At 35.8% G+C, this 23,464-nt stretch overlaps 2 protein-coding genes across 2 annotated transcripts; both read left to right on the top strand.

Annotated features, from left to right (window-relative positions):
• The first annotated feature begins 219 nt into the window (after positions 1–219).
• LOC127526936 (trace amine-associated receptor 13c-like) lies at positions 220–1,346 on the top strand. Its single transcript, XM_051924176.1, has one exon. It carries the CDS (start codon positions 275–277, stop codon positions 1,298–1,300), a length of 1,026 nt encoding a protein of 341 aa, XP_051780136.1. The 5' UTR covers positions 220–274; the 3' UTR covers positions 1,301–1,346.
• A 12,033-nt stretch (positions 1,347–13,379) lies between these two features.
• Positions 13,380–14,492, top strand: LOC127526935 (trace amine-associated receptor 13c-like). The gene has a single exon (XM_051924175.1). It carries the CDS (start codon positions 13,433–13,435, stop codon positions 14,456–14,458), a length of 1,026 nt encoding a protein of 341 aa, XP_051780135.1. The 5' UTR covers positions 13,380–13,432; the 3' UTR covers positions 14,459–14,492.
• Positions 14,493–23,464: the final 8,972 nt, after the last annotated feature.

Consider the following 23,464-nt stretch of genomic DNA (forward strand, 5'->3'; position numbering starts at 1 on the left):
ATACAGTTATTTTTCTTAATTAAACTGCTCAAAATCTGCCTAAGAAATGTGACTGCACATGGGGTTTCTCCAATTTTTTTCTTCTTCTTCTAAAATGATATCATATGTTTTCATACACAGTGATGCTTCACTTAGCAAGAATGGGAGGTTCCAAATGTGCTCATTTTAATATAAATTGTGTTACTGGCTTGTGTCTTTAAAAGCTGTAAGCGCATTAAACCAGTAGACTAGAATGTCCCAAGACTGCAAATAAACTTGAAGAATAAATACCTCCATGGAATTTGATGAGCAGCTGAATAATCAGACAGTGCTTTATTGCTATCATTCTGATAATATTTCATGTATCAAAGAAGTTCGACCAGTCTTTGTCTCTGTGATCCTTTATTTTCTGGCAGCAGTTGCAGTCATGTTTACATTTTGTGGAAATCTGGTGGTGATTATTTCTATCTCTCATTTTAAGCAGCTTCACACACCAACTAATATACTTGTTCTTTCTCTTGCTGTGGCAGATTTTTTAGTGGGATTTCTTATTATGCCATTTATGGTTATACAGTCAGTTGAAACCTGCTGGTATTTTGGAAACATATTTTGTTCTATGTATACAGTCTTACTCTATGTGTTAACTGAGACTTCCATCTTAAACCTAGTAATAATTGCCATTGATAGATATATTGCTGTTTGTGACCCATTACTGTATTCAACAAAAGTGACTGTTCGTGTAGCTTCTTTGTCTGTGTCAGTCATCTGGCTAGTATCCTTAAGCTATTCTTGCTCTTTGTTGTTCACTGATGGAAATACAGAAGGTGTCATAGGATTAGATCCTTGTCCAGGAGACTGTCTACTTGTACTTAGCAAAACGTGGGGTATTGTGGATCTTATATTTTCATTTCTTTTCCCAGCTTGTATAATGGTTACTTTATACACAAAAATATTTGTGGTTGCAAAAAGGCACATAAGAGCTATTTCAATGCAGCAAAAGGTTTCAGAGAGTGAAACTAAAACAAGTATAGCCAAGAAATCTGAAAGAAAGGCAGCAAAAACATTAGGCATAGTGGTAGCTGTCTTTATTCTTTGCTGGCTACCATTTTATATCTGTACCATACTAAATCAGTTTATAAATTTTTCTGTTCCTTCTGTGGTATCAGGTGGGTTTTTATGGTTAGCTTATTTAAATTCTGGTTTGAACCCTATTATTTATTCTTTGTTTTACCCATGGTTCAGAAAATCACTTAAACTAATTCTTACATTAAAGATCTTTATAGCAGAATCATCTTTACTAAATCTGATGCCAGAAAACTAAATTGATATTAATTACTTATTAAATGATAGTGTGCTATAGTGTTTATTTTCTGGACTGAAGTACTTATACAGTATAACTTGTTTTCATTTTCTTCATTGCAGGATACTTTTGATAGCAGTAATAATCCATAATATACTACTAGTAATAACAATAATATTACTATAATTCTTTTGTTGTTCTGTAAAATATAGTGTATTAAATATAATCATCATATCGATAAGGACACTATTCTATAAATATGTTGGTTTTACTGAGTTTATTATTTTTTAATTAATACATTAAAAAAGAAAGCAATTAAAGTTTGCCTCAGTTATTTAGTAAGATGCTTTTTTGCATTTCTGTTTTTGTCTTTTAAAAAAAGAAAAAAAAGTCTGTTTGTATGGCAATTCATGAACATGTCTATTTCCTGTAAACATTTAGTCTTTTTTGTTAAATTAACAATTTTTGGTTATTAAAAGTGATATTGACTGATTTAAAAGGTAAGACATATTATAAAGTGATATAGGAAATTACACGAAAGTTCATTCATTAAGGTATTATTCATCATTTTATTCTGTCTCATACTATAAACAGTCTTATTTTTTTTTCCTGTATTATTCATTGATCTTAATCAGTAATCATGTTGCATTGTTGTTTCTTTAGCTTGATGAGACAATGTATCAGAATCTGCTCAATCTATCATGAGTCAGCTATAATCACAAATGTATACTGATGTCACTTTACTAAAACTGATTTAACTTTGCATGTTTATATTCAAAGTTATTTCCTAACTTATACTTTTTCCTTATTTTTTTAAGATTGATGTTTATTGTGTGGTGGGCTGGCGCCCTGCCCAGGGTTTGTTTCCTGCCTTGCGCTCTGTGTTGGCTGGGATTGGCTCCAGCAGAACCCCATGACTCTGTAGTTAGGATATAGCGGGTTGGATAATGGATGGATGGATGTTTATTGTATTCAGAGACAGAAATATGCAATAGTATGACAAGATATTGTTACTTTTTTTTGCATAAATTATTTTTTGTTTACAAATATTTAGAAAAAAATAAACAGCATGATTAAAAGCATAAATTATGTAAACAAAAAGATTAAATATGTAATAATATTTAAGCTCACATACTTTATAAACTATAGCACCTTTCTGAGGTGAAACACCATCCCAGGTTTCTTTACAATTGCACAAATACAGTGAATCAGAGCTGTAGAACTGAACGAGCATGCTTTGGATACACAGTCAAATTACCTTTAGCAGTACATCACACTGTCTATCTGACAATGAAATGGATTATATAAATCCTATGTTTTGTTACAATATGCCATTTCTATTGTAACTTGTATACAAAATGGTAAGAAATGAAATTTGATAAATATGCATTACAGACTGGACTAGTTACAGTGTAAGGGACTAAGCCAGAGGTAAGGCTATTAACTGCATCCTAAATTACCCATTTCATTAGCATATGAATATTTATTGTATATGTTGTTATATTTTAAATAATGATAATTTGTAAATAAATAAATAAATTATAAACTGAAAAGAACGTTGCCAGAATTAAATTCTTCTTTATTTTTAAGAAATATAAGACATTCTCATTGTAACATTTGAAATACATTTTCACCATGTTTTGGTGGCATTGCATGTATAGTAAGTTAAGATGATTGGTTTACATTTTTTCCTAAATGTTGTCATAATTTTGAATAAGTAATAATAACCAGTAATAGTAAATTCTTGTGAAAGAAAGTACATTTCTATGTTCTCCATTTTACAGATTTAAAGAATTGTTTTTTTATTATCCTGCCTTTTCCAATACAGGGTCACCAGGTGGTAAGGCTTGTCCTTACCCCAAACAAACAAAATATTATTTAAAAGGATTATTCTCCAGTAAAGACCTTTAATGTTGTCATCAGTAATTTGATATCAGTAATTGTATTCCTTCAAAAAATAGGACCAGATGAAGTTACACCCCTTGCACTTAGAGACCTAATAATTACTTGGTACCTAATAATTATCAGAGTAACAGAAGTCCTTTTGAAAGTCAGACTATAACAGATGATTTAGTATTGTAAAATACAAATTTTGCACGCTGATAAATTGCAGAAAAATTAATGAAAGCTGATCCTGCTTTATTTAAATCAGTACTGGCAGCTCCTGACTACACCACTATTACTGAAAAATTGATCTTTCATTGTGACAATAAATCACACAGAAAAGATGTGAGAGGGTTGGAATCCAAAGGTAACATTATTTAATAGCCATGAAAATATGCTGCGTCTTGGGGGTTAGAGTATTTTAGGCTACAAGGTCATTGACTCAAGAGAGGACCTCAGAATTTATGTGAAGAGTCCCTTTGATTGATAGATAGATAGATAGATAGATAGATAGATAGATAGATAGATAGATAGATAGATAGATAGATAGATAGATAGATAGATAGATAGATAGATAGATAGATAGATAGATAGATAGATAGATAGATAGATAGATAGATAGATACTTTATTAATCCCAATGGGAAATTCACATTCTTCAGCAGCAGCATACTGATACAATAAATAATATTAAATTAAAGAATGATAATAATACAGGTGAAAAAAAAAAAAAAAAAAAAAAAAAAAACAGACAATAACTATGTATAATGTTAAATATTAACGTTTACCCCCCCTGGTGGAATTAAAGATTCGAATAGTTTGGGGGAGGAACGATCTCCTCAATCTGTCTGTGGAGCAGGACAGTGACAGCAGTCTGTCGCTGAAGCTGCTCTTCTGTCTGGAGATGACATTATTTAGTGGATGCAGTGGATTCTCCATAATTGATAGGAGCCTGCTGAGCGCCCTTCGCTCTGCCACAGATGTTAAACTGTCCAGCTCCATGCCAACAATAGAGCCTGCCTTCCTCACCAGTTTGTCAAGGCGTGAGGCGTCTTTCCTCTTAATGCTGCCTCCCCAGCACACCACTGCGTAGAAGAGGGCGCTCGCCACAACTGTTTGATAGAACATCTGCAGCATCTTATTGCAGATGTTGAAGGAAGCCAGCCTTCTAAGGAAGTATAACCGGCTTTGTCCTTTCTTGCACAGCGCATCAGTATTGGCAGTCCAGTCTAATTTATCATCCAGCTGCACTCCCAGATATTTATAGGTCTGCACCATCTGCACACAGTCACCTTTGATGATCACTGGGTCTATGAGGGGTCTGGGCCTCCTAAAATCCACCACCAGCTCCTTGGTTTTGCTGGTGTTCAGGTGTAGGTGGTTTGAGTCGGACCATTTAACAAAGTCATTGATTAGGTCCCTATACTCCTCCTCCAGCCCATTCCTGATACAGCCCACGATAGCAGTGTCATCAGCGAACTTTTGCACATGGCAGGACTCCGAGTTGTATTGGAAGTCCGATGTATATAGGCTGAACAGGACCGGAGAAAGTACAGTCCCTTGTGGCGCTCCTGTGTTGCTGACCACAATGTCAGACGTGCAGTTCCCAAGACGCACATACTGAGGTCTGTCTTTAAGATAGTCCACGATCCATGCCACTAGGTATGAATCTAATCCCATCTCTGTCAGCTTGTCCCTAAGGAGCAGAGGTTGGATTGTGTTGAAGGCGCTAGAGAAGTCTAGAAACATAATTCTTACAGCACCACTGCCTCTGTCCAAGTGAGAGAGGGATCGGTGTAGCATATAGATGATGGCATCTTCCGCTCCCACCTTCTCCTGATATGCAAACTGCAGAGGGTCAAGGGCGTGTTGAACCTGTGGCCTAAGGTGGTGAAGCAGCAGCCTCTCCATGGTCTTCATCACATGTGATGTCAGAGCAACAGGCCGAAAGTCATTCAGCTCACTAGGACGTGATACCTTTGGGACTGGGGTGATACAAGATGTTTTCCAAAGCCTCGGGACTCTCCCCTGTTCCAGGCTCAGGTTGAAGATGCGCTGTAGAGGACCCCCCAGCTCCAATGCACAGACCTTCAGCAGTCGTGGCGATACTCCATCTGGACCCGCTGCTTTGCTGGCACGAAGTCTCCTCAGCTCTCTGCTCACTTGCGCTGTTGTTATTATGGGTGGGGATGTTTTTCCTATGCTGGTATCAGCAGAAGGATGTGTGGAGGGTGCAGTACTCCGAGGTGAGAGTGAGAGTGGGTTAGGGTGGTCAAACCTGTTAAAAAAGTTGTTCATTTGGTTTGCTCTCTTCACGTCTCTCTCAATGGTGGTACCCCGCTTCGAGCTGCAGCCAGTGATGATCTTCATCCCATCCCACACTTCCTTCATGCTGTTATTCTGCAACTTCTGCTCCAGCTTTCTCCTGTACTGCTCCTTCACCGCCCTGAGTTGGACTCGGAGTTCCTTCTGCACGCGCTTGAGCTCATGCTGATCACCGTCTTTAAAAGCCCTTTTCTTCTGGTTCAAAAGGCCCTTGATGTCACTTGTAATCCATGGCTTGTTGTTAGCATAGCAGCGTACTGTTCTTACTGGAACTACAATGTCCATACAGAAGTTGATGTAATCAGTAGTGCAGTCAACAACTTCCTCAATGTTCTCATGAGATCCCTGCAGGATATCCCAGTCTGTAGTTCCAAAAAGTTCTCTCAGAGTATTCTCAGCCTCCGGGGTCCACTTCCTGAATGATCGTGTGGTTACAGGTAGGACTCTAACTTTTGGTTTATAGTGAGGCTGAAGCTGAACCAGGTTATGATCTCCTTTCCCAAGCGCAGGCAACGGGGTGGCGCTGTATGCGTCTTTCACGTTTGCATACAGTAAATCAATAGTCTTATTTCCCCGGGTGTTACAGTCCACATACTGGGAGAATGCAGGCAATGTTTTGTCCAGCGTCACATGGTTAAAGTCTCCAGCGATTAGCACAAGCGCCTCAGGGTGCTGCATTTGTAACTTAGCAACAGCGGAATGGATTATGTCACTCGCTGACTCCACGTCTGCCCGAGGAGGAATGTATACAAAAACAACAATGACATGTCCAAACTCTCTGGGCAAATAGTAGGGACGTAAACTTACGGCCAACAGTTCGATATCCCTGCAGCAAGTGGAGATTTTGACGTTAACATGTCCAGAGTGACACCACCGTGTATTAACATAGAGAGCGAGTCCTCCTCCTTTGTGCTTACCACAGGTACTTGCATCTCTGTCCGCTCTAACTGTGCTAAACCCGGGTAGCTCCACGTTGGCATCTGGGATGGTGTTAGTTAGCCACGTTTCGCAAAAACACAACAAACTGCATTCTCTGTAGGTCCTGACATTTTTCACCAGCGCAGCCAGTTCGTCGATCTTGTTTGAGATTGAGTTTACATTCCCCAGAATCACAGAAGGCACCGAAGGCTTGAAACGCCACTTTTTCGCAAGCCGCTTCTTTTTTAGCTTAGTGCCGGCTCTGCTGCCACGATACCGCCTTCTTACCTCGTCGGGTAAATATGGAACCACACCGGCACTGGCATTTGTTCTCAGCGCCCGAAGTTGAGTACTTGAATAGGCGAGTCTCGGCGTGTTAAAATCCATGCCCATGTTGTAAAAGTAAGTGTGTCCAGGGAAGGAATCCACATAAAATAAAGTGGTAGGAGTGATCAATAAATAAAAATAGAAAAATAAAAGTAGAAAAGTACACATACATATACAGTCATACACGGAGCTGCTGAAAAGGCTGCCACTCACGGCGGCGCCGGATGTTGTATGAAAATAATTTGTGATGAGTTTCATGAAATTTATACAGCTGGGGTTACGGAAACCACCTAGTGAGTCTGTAGTTTACCTCCTTAGGAGCAGCTCTCCACTGCAATACTGCCCAGTCTGTAGATAAAAATAAAATTTGGCTCAGTAGATAGTACCTTAGTTTAGATACAATCCAATTAATCACCAAATTTTAATTTACCATTGTTGTCTTCTGTATTGTGAAATTAAACATATTATGCTACCAATACCTCTAATAAATTCAGACCCTTCTTGTCTATTATGCACTGTGTGTGACTTGCTCTTGCAGAATTATGTGATTATAAGTTTAGCATTATCTCTCCTGTTCATAAAAACCTCATTAGTATTCTATACAGCATGTCTCAGTCCTCTGCATACTATGTGTATATGTGTTATCCAATCCAGAAAAAAAATTAAATGGCTTGCAAAATAAAAACCATCATTACTAATAGTATATGTGTGTTTTTGTCACTATCCTAAATGGTGTAGTATAATAATGTGGAGAACTGCAGACATTTTCTGCAAAGATCACTTAGTTTGTCATTCTGTAAAAGCCATACCCATATACTCAACACCTACCATCTGTAGGGCACCTATTACGTTTTTTTTTTTTTGATAGATGGCTCATTCTGTACTGGGGTGCATTTCCTGAAAGCTTCATAAAACTTACATACATATTATCATGTATTTAAGATCACTCATTAATTAACGAATAACTAGAACAGTATATAATCTTGTTCAGACTAACCCACTTGTTATTTTCAATGTTGTTCTTTAATTGGACCTTTGCCTGTGATTCTGTCACAGTGACAGATGAAATCGATACATAGATCACAAAAAACGTACTCACGCACTTATTTGGACAATGTACCCACAATAACAATAATCATAATAATAATAACAGGTGAATGTTGCAATATAAAAATAAAATTATAATATGGGCTATAAATTATCATAAAAGTGGTTGTTTGTAGCTTTAACACTTATAGACAGACTAGCTGTACTGGAAGATGTATACAGAAGGAATAATATCAGAATCAGTGGTCTTGAAAACCATGAACATCCAAACCCAGTGAAATTCATAGTTTAACTATTCTCTAAAATAATTAGAGAGGACTTTATATTAGAGACCGAGATAAAAGAAGCTTACCGCATACGTGGATGAAATACCTCAAAACCTAGAAGCCTCATTGTGTGTTTTGACAAATTACAATCTAAATTAAATATAATGTTACTTTTCAGACAGAAACAAGAGATTATATGTGAAAATAACTACATTTGTATTTTCCCTGATTTCTCACCTTCAACAGCTGCTAAATGTGCCGTATTTTATAACATTAAACAGTGCTTACAGAAAGCCGAGAACAGATACAGCTTCTTGTATCCTGCTAAATTGAAAGTGGACATTCAAGGCAAGTTCTACATTTTTACTTCTCCAGAGAAAGCTGAAAGAGAGCTAATAAAATTGATCCTGACACTTTTTGAAATAAGATCGTGAGTCTCATTGTGTCGTGGCAAGGCAAAGAAGATCTTACCTGCTGTTTGATTCATTCGCCATTAGTGGCGTAGCTACAATGGGGCAAGGGGTGCAATGCACCCGGGCCCCGGGCCTTGGGAGGGCCCATCAGGCCTGTTTTTTTTTTTTTTTTTTTTTTGCGGCGCTCTCATCAGGTGATCAGGGCATCAGACCATCAGTCACAGTCAAATTAGTTAGACTGATCGTATTGCTTATTAATTTAAGTAACTTTGTAGTAAGAACTTTCACATGTCCGTATTTAGCGATTTTAGCCACCGTCAGTCAGCATTTTTACATTTTCCCACAATTACATTATTTTCATTAACGCCGTCCGACTCAGCCGGCACATTGTGTACAGACGGCGGCAGCTAAAAACAAAGCGACATGTTCGCTTCATTCTCCGAAAGGCTATAGCTTAGTTATGAAGCAGGCAAGCAGCTTCCCACGATCGTTGACGAACGGCTTCCCGCTTCCGTCTATTTCTCAGTCAGTTCTGTTAGGTAAGTGAATCGATCAACATCAAATGGCCGTATATCGAACAGCGCAATCACGTATGCCGTGTGCCAACTGCCAAATTAGTGAATCTTAGGCTCTTAGACCTAGCCACTTGGCGGCTTAGCCTATTGTTTCTTCTTAAATTTCACTTCCGCAGGTGAGTGCACACGTAACCATAACGTACGTATTTTGTAGCGTCAGATTCAGGTTTTCTGCACAGAAAGTACAATTCTGTTAATAGCCTACTTAACGGATTCTTACATTTCGTAGATTTTTCTGGGTCCTTGGAAAATGCCAAAACACGAGAGTGGTGCAGCGAAAAGAAGGAAAAAGAAAGAGGAGGAGGCGAAGATCGCAAAATTGCCAAAAATAACTGGCTTTTTTACTGTAAACGAGGTCAACAATGCCCAGTCCGAGGCCCAAAGAGACTTATCAGAGACCGAATCGGCTTCGAGTTCGACACACACAAATTTCCAACCTCGTCAGGCGCCATCACCTTTGCCATCTACGGCATCTGGGTCAATCCCTTCCTCAAGTGAAAATCCGGTAGACGCTGCTGACGACACGGAAATATTTGTGAATGAAAAAGCAGCGAGAGCCCCCCCTCCGAAGCGCGAGTGCACGAAGCGCACAGGTTTGGGGGCCCATTCAATGATGATTGCACCCGGGCCCCTGTGAACCTTGCTACGCCGTTGTTCACCATGAGACTCGTGCCATAATTATACATTCCATTTCCTTCTTGGCCATTTTTTTTTATATATTTAAAATTTAATTACAATTATATACATATAGGTATATATATATATATATATATACTAGTCATTTAGCCCGTTACAATAACGGGCGCTAGAACAGTAGTGAATAAACATTAGTAGGAACAGTCTATATTAAATGGCAAGGGACTTTGACCTCATTCTTTTTGTTGGTCGTATTTGTCTTTCTTTCAGCCTTTCTTTTGTTGATGTTTACTTGCTGAGCTGACCGTTCTTCGTGGGCTGCCACCGTGTATTGTGTGTCTTTAATTTTCTGTGACAGTAATACTGTCTTGTACGTCCGCTGGCTTGTATGTCCATAATATACCTTTAATTTTCTCTGGCGGTAATACAGGCGTGCATGTCGGTAATATGCCTTTAATCTCCTCTGACAGTAATACTGGCTTGTATGTGGCTGTAATATGCGTCACTGTATTGTGTACCTTTAATTTTCTCTCGCAGTAATACTGGTTTGTATTTCCGTAAAACGCCTCTAACTTTCTCTGACAGTAATATCGCGCATCGCATTGCACGTCACCAGAAGCCCTGCGCATGCGCACTTCACTAGAAGTCCAACACATGGACACCTGGACGCACAAAGGGATTTTATTAAAGATGATTTATATATATATATATTATGGCGGACGGATGGTACCCATGCCCAGCCGGGATGCCTGGAAGGACCGGGAGAGTGAGTATACCTCCCCTGGGTCACGAGAGGGCAACCGCCCTCTTCTGTATGGGGGCCACGAGAACTGAACATGGAAGCTCAACCCTATTGGGGCCCGTGGCCACCACAAGGGGGCGCCCGGAAGATTGAGGAGCCCTGGATGTCAGCACTTCCACCACACCCGGAAGTGCTGCTGGAAGGAATACCAGGGACACTCGGAGTGCTTCCAGGTGCTCATGCAGCACTTCCGCCACACCAGGAAGTGCCACCAAAAGGTCATCAGAGAGCACCTGGAGCACATCTGGGTGATTGTAAAGGAGGCCACCTCCCTCGAGTGGGACAGCCAGAGTCAGGAGGAAGAAATTCTGGAGGGAAAGAAAAGGACTCTAATAAAGGTGTTTGGTGCAAGAGCACTGTGTTGTGTGCTGGACTTTGTGTTATGGAACATTCTGTGTCTGTCTGTGTCCAGGGCTAACTACCACAATATATACTGTATATATATATATATATATATATATATATATATATATATATATATATAAGCACTCAGCAATTGCAGGTTAAGGGCCTTGCTCAAGGGCCCAACAAAGCAGAGTCCCTATTGGCATTTACAGGATTCGAACCGGCAACCTTCTGATTGCTAGTGCAGATCCTTAGCCTCAGAGCCACCACTCCAGGTTGCTGGTCTAAATGCTGTTTTGACAGTGGACATGAACAATATGAACCATTAATTTACAATTGGAAACATGAACAGGCTGTCCAGGTGTGAAATAATGACCCTCCTTGATCTAGAGCAGAATCAAATGGAATGAGGAACACATCTAAAATTTTGCCCAAAGTCCAACTGTACAGTTTTTTAGAGCTAGCAGTTTCTGCATCACAGATGGATTCCAACAGACTGTTAATGGCACATATGGCCTTAGTAAGGCTGCTGTGTCAAATCTGTGCATGCAATCACCAGATTACTTTTATGCTATGCATGCAACTACATACAATTTCCGGAAGGAGGGGCTTTTTTTGCATCACACTAAAATAGGTTTTCTGCAGTTGAAGGCATACCTGACAATGTAGGCACAGTGGATGGAACACTCATCTCTATTCATATCTCACAGCCTCTTGAATCACATCCACACCCATCAAATAGGCTTCTCGGCAGTAAATTACCTGGTGTTATAATGCAACTGTCAGGGAGTTTTTCACAAACATTCAGTCTAAGAGACCTGGAAATGCACGTGTTGCTGATATCTACTCCAACTCTAGAGTGTGTCAGATGGCAGAAAAAGTGTGTTTACTGGTGGCTGGTTACTGGGAGACAGTGGGTGTTCTCTTTGTGAATTGAATTACATTCCCAAACTATGGCTGAGGAGAGATTAACACTGCATAGTAAAGCATACACACTGTGGTAGACCATGCTCTGGGCATGTGGAACATGTGATTCTGGTGCCTACAAGGGTTCCCAGATAATGTAAATTTGGAGAAAAAAATCTAAATCTTCTGGTGTTCCTAGACCAATAGACATCCCCAGCCCCCACTGGACTCTGGCATGTAATAATTTAAGTTGGCATATATATTTTTGCCTCAGAACATAATATGGCATGCCTAGCATTTCCCCATATAAAAAGAAGCAGTTTAACAGTCTGCCTTAAAGACAAAATTGGACAAACATTCCAAGACTAAGGAGAAACAATGTACTGTTGAAAAGAAAGGACAATGTGGGTCGGACCAAATGTTATTCCATAATCATCTTCATATGAAAACCTATACACTGTAGATATATTAGGCCCTGGCTCTGATTTTTTTTAATGATAAATAGAACAGATATGTTACATTTTGCTAGCAACGTGTAAACAATTTCATCACAATGTTACTCTGTGACCAGTAGCTAACATTTCATGTGAACTGTTATTGTAAGGTTCTGTGGATGTGGAATACTAGATTTAAAAATTTACAATATTTTATATAGCACATTTCACTGAGCACACTATTAAAATGTATTTTAGAAAAAACAAAGAAACACAAATAAAAGTAAAAGAAAAGCAATATAAGATCATTCCAGTATGTGGTAAAGAGTAGTGAAATTAATAATAATTAATTAAGAAAGAGTATTAAACTTTAAAATATGAAATTATGACATATAAAAAGTTCTTTTTGTTTTGGAAAGCAACTCTCAATAACATGTTTTTTTGTAATATTTAGGAAGAAATGAGGAATAAATAAATATTTTAGATTTTAGATCTTTAAAGTGGCAAGAAATGTCTAATGAAATTTAACTTACATTTAGCACTAGTAAATATTTTTTTACATATAAACTAATTTCAAAATTTGCAAAACAATTGCTTTACAAAATAATTTTTGCATATGTTGGTTGGTTGAGCCCTGCGCTAGACTTATGCTGTATCCAGGCTTGGTTTCCTGGCTGTTTATGGATCTAAAATTGGTTAATCAAGTTTAAAGATGTAAGATTTTGTATGTTTACATTAAAAAATACATAATCATAAACTAGTTTGGGTTTAGTATATATTGTAATTATGCAACTTAACAAACAGGCTTTATTTTAGTTTGGATTCAGTTTATACATTATTGACAAATATACTTTATTTTATATAGTGCTATTCTCTACCAACAGGCCTTACAGAAATACTGTATATTTCCATGTTTTTTTAATTGGAATACAAATGATTAAAAAAAATGAAACGAGTAATTCAAGAAAACCGCCACCCTAAAGTACTATATAAAATTTTTATTCAGTAGGGTGCAGGGTCCTTAAATGACTTCCTTAGAATCAGAAAATGTTACAAATTGAACAATTAGCTTATTTACTACATTTTTTTTCACTTCCACAGAAGAGTTACCCTTTGAAATTTCAAAGAGTATAGCAGTGGGAGGACACAAGCATCATTCAACATTTATAAATACTTGCCATTGACAGCTTTTGTTTAAAGCTGAACTGACTTGCACCCACTAATAGGTGAGTATGTTTCCAACTGTGTGCAGTGTCACCCAAAGGATTACAGCTCCATGGAAGTGAGCCAGCTGCAAGAGAACCATAGTGTACTGTATTGCTATTATTCTGGAGATGTTTTGTGCATCAAAGAAATTCGTGCAACTTCTGTTTCTGTGATTCTTTACCTTTTTGCTGCTGTGGTGGTGATGCTTACATTTTTTGGGAACCTGGTGGTGATAATTTCAATCTCTCACTTCAAACAGCTTCACACTCCAACAAACATCCTTGTGCTTTCACTAGCTGTGGCAGATTTTTTTGTGGGATTGTTTATTATGCCTTTCATGGTTATTCAGTCAATAGAGACTTGTTGGTATTTTGGAAACATATTTTGTCTAATTTACACAATGCTATTGTATATACTTACTGAAACCTCGATATTTAATCTGGTAATGATAGCTATTGACCGATATCTTGCATTGTGTGATCCATTATTATATTCAACTAAAATTACTGTTCGTGTGGCAACTTTTTCTGTTGGATTAATTTGGTTTTTGTCACTGTGTTATACATGTGCATTATTATTTTCTAATGGAAATACTGAGGGCATTATTGGATTAGATCCCTGTCCTGGGGATTGTCTAGTTGTCCTTAACTCAACTTGGGGGACCCTGGATCTTGTATGTTCATTTCTTTTGCCTGTTTCTATAATGATTACATTATATGCCAAAATTTTTGTGGTTGCAAAACGGCATATTAGGGCAATATCAACACAGCAGAAGGTTTTCACAGAAAAATCTAGAAACAAATTAGCCAAAAAATCTGAAAGAAAGGCTGCAAAAACATTAGCAATAGTTGTTGCAGTCTTTATTCTTTGTTGGTTACCATTCTACATAAGTACAATTCTAAACCAGTTTTTAAATTTGTCAATACCTTCTACAATTGCATGTGGATTTTTATGGCTAGCCTACATTAACTCCAGCTTGAATCCAATCATTTATGCCTTTTTTTATCCCTGGTTTCAAAAATCACTCAAACTCATGGTAACTTTTAAGATATTTAGCACAGGCTCATCTCTAATTAGTCTTTTACCTGAAAATTAGATGAAATTTATTGTATTGTAAATGATATTGTTTAAAGTCATTATTGTTTGTTTTGATCTTTTTTACTGTTAATAATTATATTAACTGTTTATGTTTCTAAAGTAAATAAATAAAAAACAGATTTTGTTTGGGCTATGCTGTCAGAATAGGTTGTGGCTTCTCGGGAAAGTAGACTGGAAATGTTTAATCATTTCTAACTAATGTACTGTATATACTTTTCTGAAACTTAATTTTCTTTGTGAATTCTATTTCAAATCTTTATTAATGTCCAACATTAAAAACACAAGAAAGATTTTTTTTTTTGAAAAGTAATTATTACTGCTAGCATTTCAAGAACTATTTCATAATTGTTCATTGTGTTTCTTGGATGAGATGTTCGGGCTAAACTACATTAAAACAAATCATGTAAATATTTAGAGGTAATGTCTAGCTAATGACATTTAATTTAAATTTAGTATGATTAAATATTTATTACTGTAAACTGATTTCAAAACTTTGTAAAATAAGTGCTTTGCAAAATAATTTTAGCACATGTAGTTTGATTGAGACGTATACTAGACTGGTGCCATATTCAGGCTTGGTCCCTGGCCATTTTATGATGTTAAAATGGATTAAAAAAGTTTGAAAATGTAAGATTATGTGTGTTTAATTTCCACTTAATCATTAACTTGTTTGGGTTTAGTTTATATTATAATTATGCAACTTATCAAACAGGCTTTATTTTAGTTTGGCTTCAATTTATATTTTATTAACAAACAGACTTTATTTTTATTGTGGTATTATATACTATTGCAAAAGGCTTTATGGAAATACTGTATATTTGTTTTCATACTTTTTTAATTGCAATACATTTAGGTTTAGTGAGCTGTGCATGCTCATACATTCAGTCAGATGTAGAGACTGATATTCAAAAGGTTTAACAATTTAAAGGCCAAATATATTCTACCAGGAGTGACCAATAAAGACAATGTCTTTTGTTATATAGAATATACAGAATTGTATCCTGTCCTCATCAAGGATGGAAACACATGCAGCTGTTAATCCATTACATCTTTTAGATCCCGGGTTCAGATTTTAGGCTAAACACTGTTTATGTGAATTTTGCATATCTTGTTGTGTCAGTCTTGTTTTTCTCTGTGGACTCTCCCGTCCTCCCAAGTTAACAACATTTTGCAGTTTAGGTTGATCTGTAACTCTAAATTGTCCATTTATGCCCTACACTGGACTAGCATGTCACTCATTTCATTTTTGTTTCATTTTAGTGTATTCATCTAATGTTTAAACTTTCCATATTTCTAAATATATCGATTTAAATAACCATTAAAGGCAAGTTTTAGCCTCATAGCCATTATACATATTTCCTTTACTTATACATTAGTTACTTTCAAAACAAATTGCATGCATAAATATAAACTTAATAATAAATACCTAAAACATTCTATTTGTGTATATTTTATATACCTATATGTGTGTGCATGTGTTTGTGTGTAGCATGTTGCATGCTATGTATTTTGTGTGTGTCTCTGTGTGTTTTTGTTGGTATTTTTTTAACTATTCTATGGAGACATGCATGTAAGAATTATATTATACCAAGTACTCATGACAGTAATCTTGACTTGACTTCCCTACCCAGCACCCTGTTTAAGGTTGGTATCTGTCATGTATATCCAGTGCTATTAGTATATTCATTGGTTTTCCACAACCCTGAATTAGAAAACGATTTTGGTTAGCAAAAGTGAATAATTTTATATATAACATAAAAGAACATAACTTTTAAAAATACAGTGTATGTTTCTTTCTAGTTATAGACACTTCAAGCATACTTACACTGGTCAAGCCAGTGTTTTCATATGTTTTTTAATTACCCCCCCTTACCCCCCCCCCCCTTCTCTTCATGGTGGATGGAGAGTCAGTATATGAGAATCAAAAAAAAAAGAACTCCTGGAGCTTGAATTCAGTATTAAAATAATTGGGAAGGATAAAGACCTCATAATTGTTTCTGGGAGGCTGCTAAGTATTTTCTTGTCCCTTCTTTATTAGAACAATTTATTGATACAGTCATGACTCCTGTTTTTTCATCCATTTTTGCGCTGTTTGGTAATGATGTCACAGCACCATTTTGCTGTCTGGATGCCTTCATCTTGTGCTCACTTTTCATGGCTGCAGCAATGCTGTTTATAGTTAGTATGTTTATTGCTGGTCATGGGACATAATGTTCCATAACTTTTATAATTTCCTAATCAGTACAAATTTTTCCTGCATTGGAGATGTATACATATTTGTTTGTATGATGTATTTTGATTTGAGAGTTTTTCATTTGTTTATTAGCCCTATTTTTGTTGACTCCAATCTGCAATTTGTCTTTAATGGACACCACCTTTTGGGAGTTTTTGAAAGGTCTTTTTTGTTGTTAACATCTCCTCCTGTTGCTACCATGTGACACCATAGGGTCACCTATATAAAGATCTGTGTGTCATGGACTTCCAGATTTTTCCATGATTGTGGACTTTTCTGTAAAATATTTGTGGCATGTTTAACAGTGCTTACGAAAAACATTAGAAAATTAGGGAAAAGACTACTCCCAACAATTTTTGATCAGCTTTTTGGCTTTTGAATCCCACGTTTTCTGCCTTATGTCTCAGTCTGATCTCCATATTCCTATCTAAACTAATGCTACTTACTTTTGTAAAAAATAAATAAATAAATAATATCTTGTCTAAGAAAGATAGTGCCACAGTATAAGCTACATCCAAACATTTGGATAATCTAGATAAAATAATGTTTGTTGAAAGTCTAGTTTTGACCATAGCTTCAGTTCATTTTCACTACAATTTTTTGAACTTTTAGCTGCTAGATATCATTTAGATGTTTTGGTTCACTATAACACCCCACAAGTTTCACAAAACTAGTCTGGATGTTGATTACATCAAAATATTTAAGTAAAGGAACTGATTTTTGTACTAGAAAAAAAAAATATGTTAAAAATCTGTTTTTTACATATAATTGTAATTGTACTGAACTAAACAAACACCAAGCAGACTGTCCTACGTTTTGCAATTGTAAACACCTAATTTAATTTAATTGCCTTTACTTACTCACCGTTCATTTTAAACATTTAGAAAATTGCAATTAGCATTAAGATAAAGCATAAAATCAAATATACCACTGATGTAGGTTTATTCTGCTTTTTTGCTGCATATCTACACAATATAGGGTTTACAATTGAAGGTTAACTAATGACCATCAGACACTACCAATTACCTACCTTTAAAAATCATTAACTGCCTAGATTTTTACAGGTTACACTGACAATAAAAAATACTGTAAATAAAATAAAATTATAAGTAAAGTAGCTTAACAAGCAAACATCTTCATATGATATTCTTGTAAAGTACTCTGGGTTAATCGAGGGGACCCATTGTCTAAACGCTATCTGTCAGAGTGATGGCTCTGAGCCTAGGGATCTGTGCTGGCCACCGAAAGGATGCTGGTTCAAATCCCGTAAATGCCTGAAATTATTCCACTCCTTTGGGTCCTTGAGCAAGACCTTAAACCTGCTATTGCTGTGCTCTAGGTATGATGTTGGCACTTCAGTGTGGTGCTGAGGTGTTATCCGTTGCATGGCTGCGCTCAGGTACTAATTTGGGATCCTGAGGTGGTTAGTCGTGTGGTGGATGTGGCAACATGCTGAATCAGTGTATGCTCCTCTCCCAGCCTTCCATCTGAACTTTCACTCGATTTCTTGTAAAGAGCGTGCCTCCTACTGTCTGTGCACTCCCTCTGCACTCCTGCTAGCTGCTAAGACTTTAAATCCTCTTGGTCACACTACCAAAGGTTTATATTAATAATGGTTTTATTGATTTCACAATAACCTACAGAAACGCTGCATTATAAGAACCTATCAAGACTAATAATTTCTAAGGATCACAGGAAACCTATGCAAAACTGATACATACTAGGAGCATGTACACGCCTGTAGCTAAGATCAGAGCAAGAGGAAGCCTATTTAGGAAGAATGAAGCGATTAACGCTTAGGTCACAGAAAATATAGTTTATGAGGAGTTAAACATGCTACTTTATTAATGATCAAGCTCAAAATTTAATTTATGATTGTCTTATCGTTAAGATGCTTTTTGGAAATGCCCCTTGTTAATCTTTGATTTCAGACAACCCTATCTTAGATAATTTCATATTAAATGTTGAATCTTTTCTTTAACACTATTATCAGAGGCAATAACTTGAATAAAAACACAAGTATTATTTTTACAATGTTCATTTTCTCAGCAAACCTCTTTGGGATGACAAAGGAAATCTAAACAGAGGAAAAACAAACAAAAACAAGAGAAATTTTGGAAACTCCCTGCAGTGTTTGTCAGCCTTATCTTGACATCACAGATGATTTGTGTGTTAATGGAAAACTGCTTATGGTTATTGTACTATGACTGCAATAAAGTACTCTGATTATGTTAGGAACACTGGACATCTGCTGCAAATTGCCTTTTTATGTTGACACCATACAAAAACTGAATGTCAGTTAATGGCTTCCAGTACAGCAGGCATGACAGAATGAAGGTTGGCTGAGATATTCTTGACCTCTCGATCAGTTCTTTGGAAAAAAAAAGTAGCCAATATAAACTGACAATAAATCAAAAAGTTCTTCAGTGCAAATATGCAGCCTTGGCCCTCTTAAAAGCAAACTATTATAGAGTCTATACAGTACATCATACTCATCACCTATGAGGTTTAATATGTTTGTTACATCAATGCACATTATAATAATAACTCATTATTATATGCATTATTTAGCTAGTTTTTTTGCATTTCCCTATTTGATCAAGGGTGTCTCCAAGATATCTCTTTATGCATATGCAAATATTCCAAACTCAGAAAATATCTGAACTATGAAATACTTCTGGTACCAGACATTTTGGATTAGGGATGCTCATTCAGCATTATATTTAGGGAACCCACATGAAGACAGCAAACATGCATTTTCCATGATTCTACTTTCCACCAGGCTGCAAGTTTGATAATATGCTGGGTTATCTTGTTTTTGGAACAGTGTCTGAGGGTTAGTTACAGGTATACATAAGGATGTAACCCACTATGACCCAGTAGCCATCCACCACTAACCTTTTGCCTTTTGACACACTGCTGAATTGGCTCAGTTGAAGATTTGGTAGGTATAGCACTTTGTCACAATATCTATAAAAAGTCCTTAGTATATTCAATGAATGAACCTTTGTTTAACATTTCTCCAAGTGGCTGGGTGTATTAATGTGTATTAGCTACATTCCATGTATGTAATGTAAATAATGTGTAAGCGTGGGGTGCATGAGCTGGTACTTGGGTGTTAAAGAACTACCCCTATTGTGCAATTTTTCCATGCTTTGCTTTATAATAAACAATGACGGATGCTGTCACTTGGTTCCTAATTTTTGTGACTAGACTGGGATCAACCAAGTATGTCGTTGTTATTTTTAAAATGGTTTTTCATTAATATTCAGAATGCATGTCTTAGAGGTTGCTTTGTTTAAACAAATATTGACATTTCAATTTGGTTTCTCCTTTATTTGCTATATAATACTTTTTCAGTTACATTTTACTGACATGGAAAGATTTTTTGTTGCAAGAAAGCATTCTAAAGAAATTACATTTTTTTGACTGTGATGCCAATGAACAGAAGTCAATCAGAAGTTTAGCCATTGAAATAGCTTTATTATTACTGTACTGTTCTTTCTTGGTTCTTTTATTGCTTCCCAGAGTATTCTCTTCAAATCAAATGTGGATATAGAAGTTTTTATATGAATTGCTTTCTTCTAAGCAAATGTAATTTAAATTGTATATTCTTTATTTTTATCATTGGCATCAAGACTTTTAACATTCTTCTGGAGTTCAAAATATATAGACTCTTAGATTAACCATTCCACTTAAAACAAAAAGACATGAATTCTTATATAAATTGTGCTTACAATGATAGCAATGGCTACACAAATGCATCATTTAAATTCATTTTGAGCAATAAATTGCTGAAAACATTCAAATTTTATACTGTAAATCGATATGTTCATTTGGAAAATATGAAGAATTCAGAAAAATAATTGCATTTTGAAAAATTGACTTCTTATTTGTACCCAACAGACACAGTTGTATTCTGTAACTCTGCTTGAAGGAAGTCAAATTCTTTCACTACAAATAAGGTATCATAATCCATAAAAATAAGATAAAGATATATGATTGAATATGAAATATTATGTTCCAAAGAAATTTGGAAAGTCTAGTGAATTTTGATGCATTATAATATATCACCTAATTTGTTTTTATAAGCTGTATCACCTAATTTGTTTTATTACAGTATAGTTACATATGTCACTAAAATGACTGACAACTGAAAACCTTTCCTTCAGAAGTTCTAATGTGACAATAATTTTTTGTTGTAAACACAAACTGCAGGTTTACTATTTACTTTATTGCATTATTCATTTTGCCACACATTTTATTTACCTGTATCAGTTAGTTATTGATGACTAGATAACTTTGTCATTAGTCCTACTTGCATACAGTATATCTTTGGGAACTTGTGTTTCATATCTAACTGGGCCAGTGTCTGTATGGAGATTGCACATTCTCCTTGTGCTCCAATGAAGATTTTGTCCTTGTAATGCATACTGTATTTCCTCCCATATCTCAAACTTTTATTAGGGGCATTTCAACAGTAAATTAATCCTTTGCAAGTAACTGAAAGTATATTTGCATGAATATTTCTTGTAACGGACTGGTATATCATTCACATTAGATTCATACCATGTACCCAAAATGGACAGAATAATCTCCAGATCCTAGAAAACACATCTCTAAAAATGAAATGTTACTTATAATGGAATTTGAAATGTAACTTGCTATTCTAAAGCCTTAAAAACGATCTTATTTAGGATACACACTTATTGAATCATGCAGACTGTTTCTTGAATTTCTTATAAAATGTTTTAAGTTGTAAACACAATGTATCAGAGCTATTAGTGTTGTCTAAGTCAGGTGGTCAGTAGTTTTATCTTAGGATTTAAGGATTATTTAGACAGTCCTGGCAAATAGTGATCTGGACACAGGAATGAAATGGGGTTATAATTAGAATATACTGGAGTGTTGGTATTTCAATATGTACAGGTTATTTCATTACAAAAAATGGTAAGAACTATTTTGATAACAAGATTCATTGAGATGCATAATGTATAGGACTAGGCACACCGACAATCTCAGTATTCTACTAAAATGCGTGCAACCACATGCTATCATCAGTATTACATAAATTTACAAATCATTTGGAAGCTACAACAATTTCACACAAGTGCCAGAGTTACTCTTATTATGGAGAGTCCACTCTTTAATTACAGTATATGATGATGTAACCTGTAGGCATAATGTTTAAATGAACTACAACAGGTCTCACAAAATATAACAAAAAATAGCAGAAACGATTAAGAGTAAATCCGAATTTTGCAATGAAAAGTGTATTGGAATTTTAATAAAAATGTAAGTATTAACAACATTTAAGCTGTGCTTTCAATGTATTTAATTTTGTTAATTATGTCATCAATAAAGATATCACTGTATTACTGAAAATATTATTACAATGCAAATGAGTAGGGCAGGGAATCTCTCTTGTTGATCCCTTCAAGAATGCTTCCTTTATAAGAGGGAGCAATGAAGCCTAGGAAACAGAATAGGTTGGAAGGGAAGATTGAAACAATGTAGAATTTAAATATTTTATCAAACAGAAAGCTAGCAGTTCACCATGCAGTTATGCTGATTATATGCATCCTGTTGCATTCTTCCATCTTCTTAAAAGTAAAAGAAGCATTCTGATCTCACTGAATTTGTTGCTGAACTTGTGGGCTAATATGGAAACACATTGTGGTTTCCCAATGACTGAATTCATCATGGACATATAATGTGAAAACACCCAACATTTTGCAAATGAGAGAAGACCATTTAATTCATCTGTTCACATATTTATTATGAAAAAAATCACCATCATGGAATGCATTTAGTCAAAAGCAGTTGATACTATAATTTCTATCATTAGTATGCACAGTTTTACAAGACAGAGTACAATCTATTCATTTATTGATTTATTTATGTAATCCATCATTATCCAGCACATTGTCAAAAGCAGACAGAGCTGGGCTCTGTCCAGGTAGCAGTACGTCACAGAGTGTACTTACAGTATATACATAGAGACTCACGAATCTAGTGCCACCCTTGGTATGTGAAGTCATGTGAACCTGGATAAAAAAATGCATTTTTTATAAAAAGGCATCTTAGTCAGCATTCAAGAGATTTCAAAACTACCTGCAGCAACACTAATTAAAAATGGATTAATTAAAGAATTCAGTTTGAATAGGTAAAATGTTATTACTAGGGTCATATGAAAATGAGTGCATAGGCTGAAAAAACATGTAGCAACAGGCACAATTCCTTAGCTTTTGGAAAGTACCTTTGCATGTTTTTGCATTCATATTGTTTATAGAATTTCTAAGTATTTTTTTTCTAATCACATATACAGTGCACATTTACTTTTACAGGACTCTAACATTACCGGGTAAATACATTAATAGATATGATAAGATGCTTTCTAGAACTGCTCAACTTATTTTTAAAACAGACAAAAATGCCTACTATGGTATTTTTCTCTCTTAATTGGTGCAAGGGATGAGGTGCATTTCAGTTTGTCCTTTCATCCATCCAGTAATTCGTTTTGTAATTTATGCAGTATAGTATGCAAAATAGTCATTTTATTTTTCTGTACCTCTGCATTTATCTTAATAGTCCCAGAAATCAAAAATATAACCTTGAATGAAAAAAACATTCAGTCTTGTTAATTTTTTAAGTTATTTTAAAATTTTAAATAAGGACTTGTATCTTTAAATAAAACGCTGCATAACAACTAACTGTACCACTATTTTTGGAAACTGCTGCCTATCTTTGAAAAAATCAGTTCCAGGAAAA

Source organism: Erpetoichthys calabaricus, chromosome 3, assembly GCF_900747795.2.
Source record: "Erpetoichthys calabaricus chromosome 3, fErpCal1.3, whole genome shotgun sequence".
NCBI lineage: Eukaryota > Metazoa > Chordata > Cladistia > Polypteriformes > Polypteridae > Erpetoichthys > Erpetoichthys calabaricus.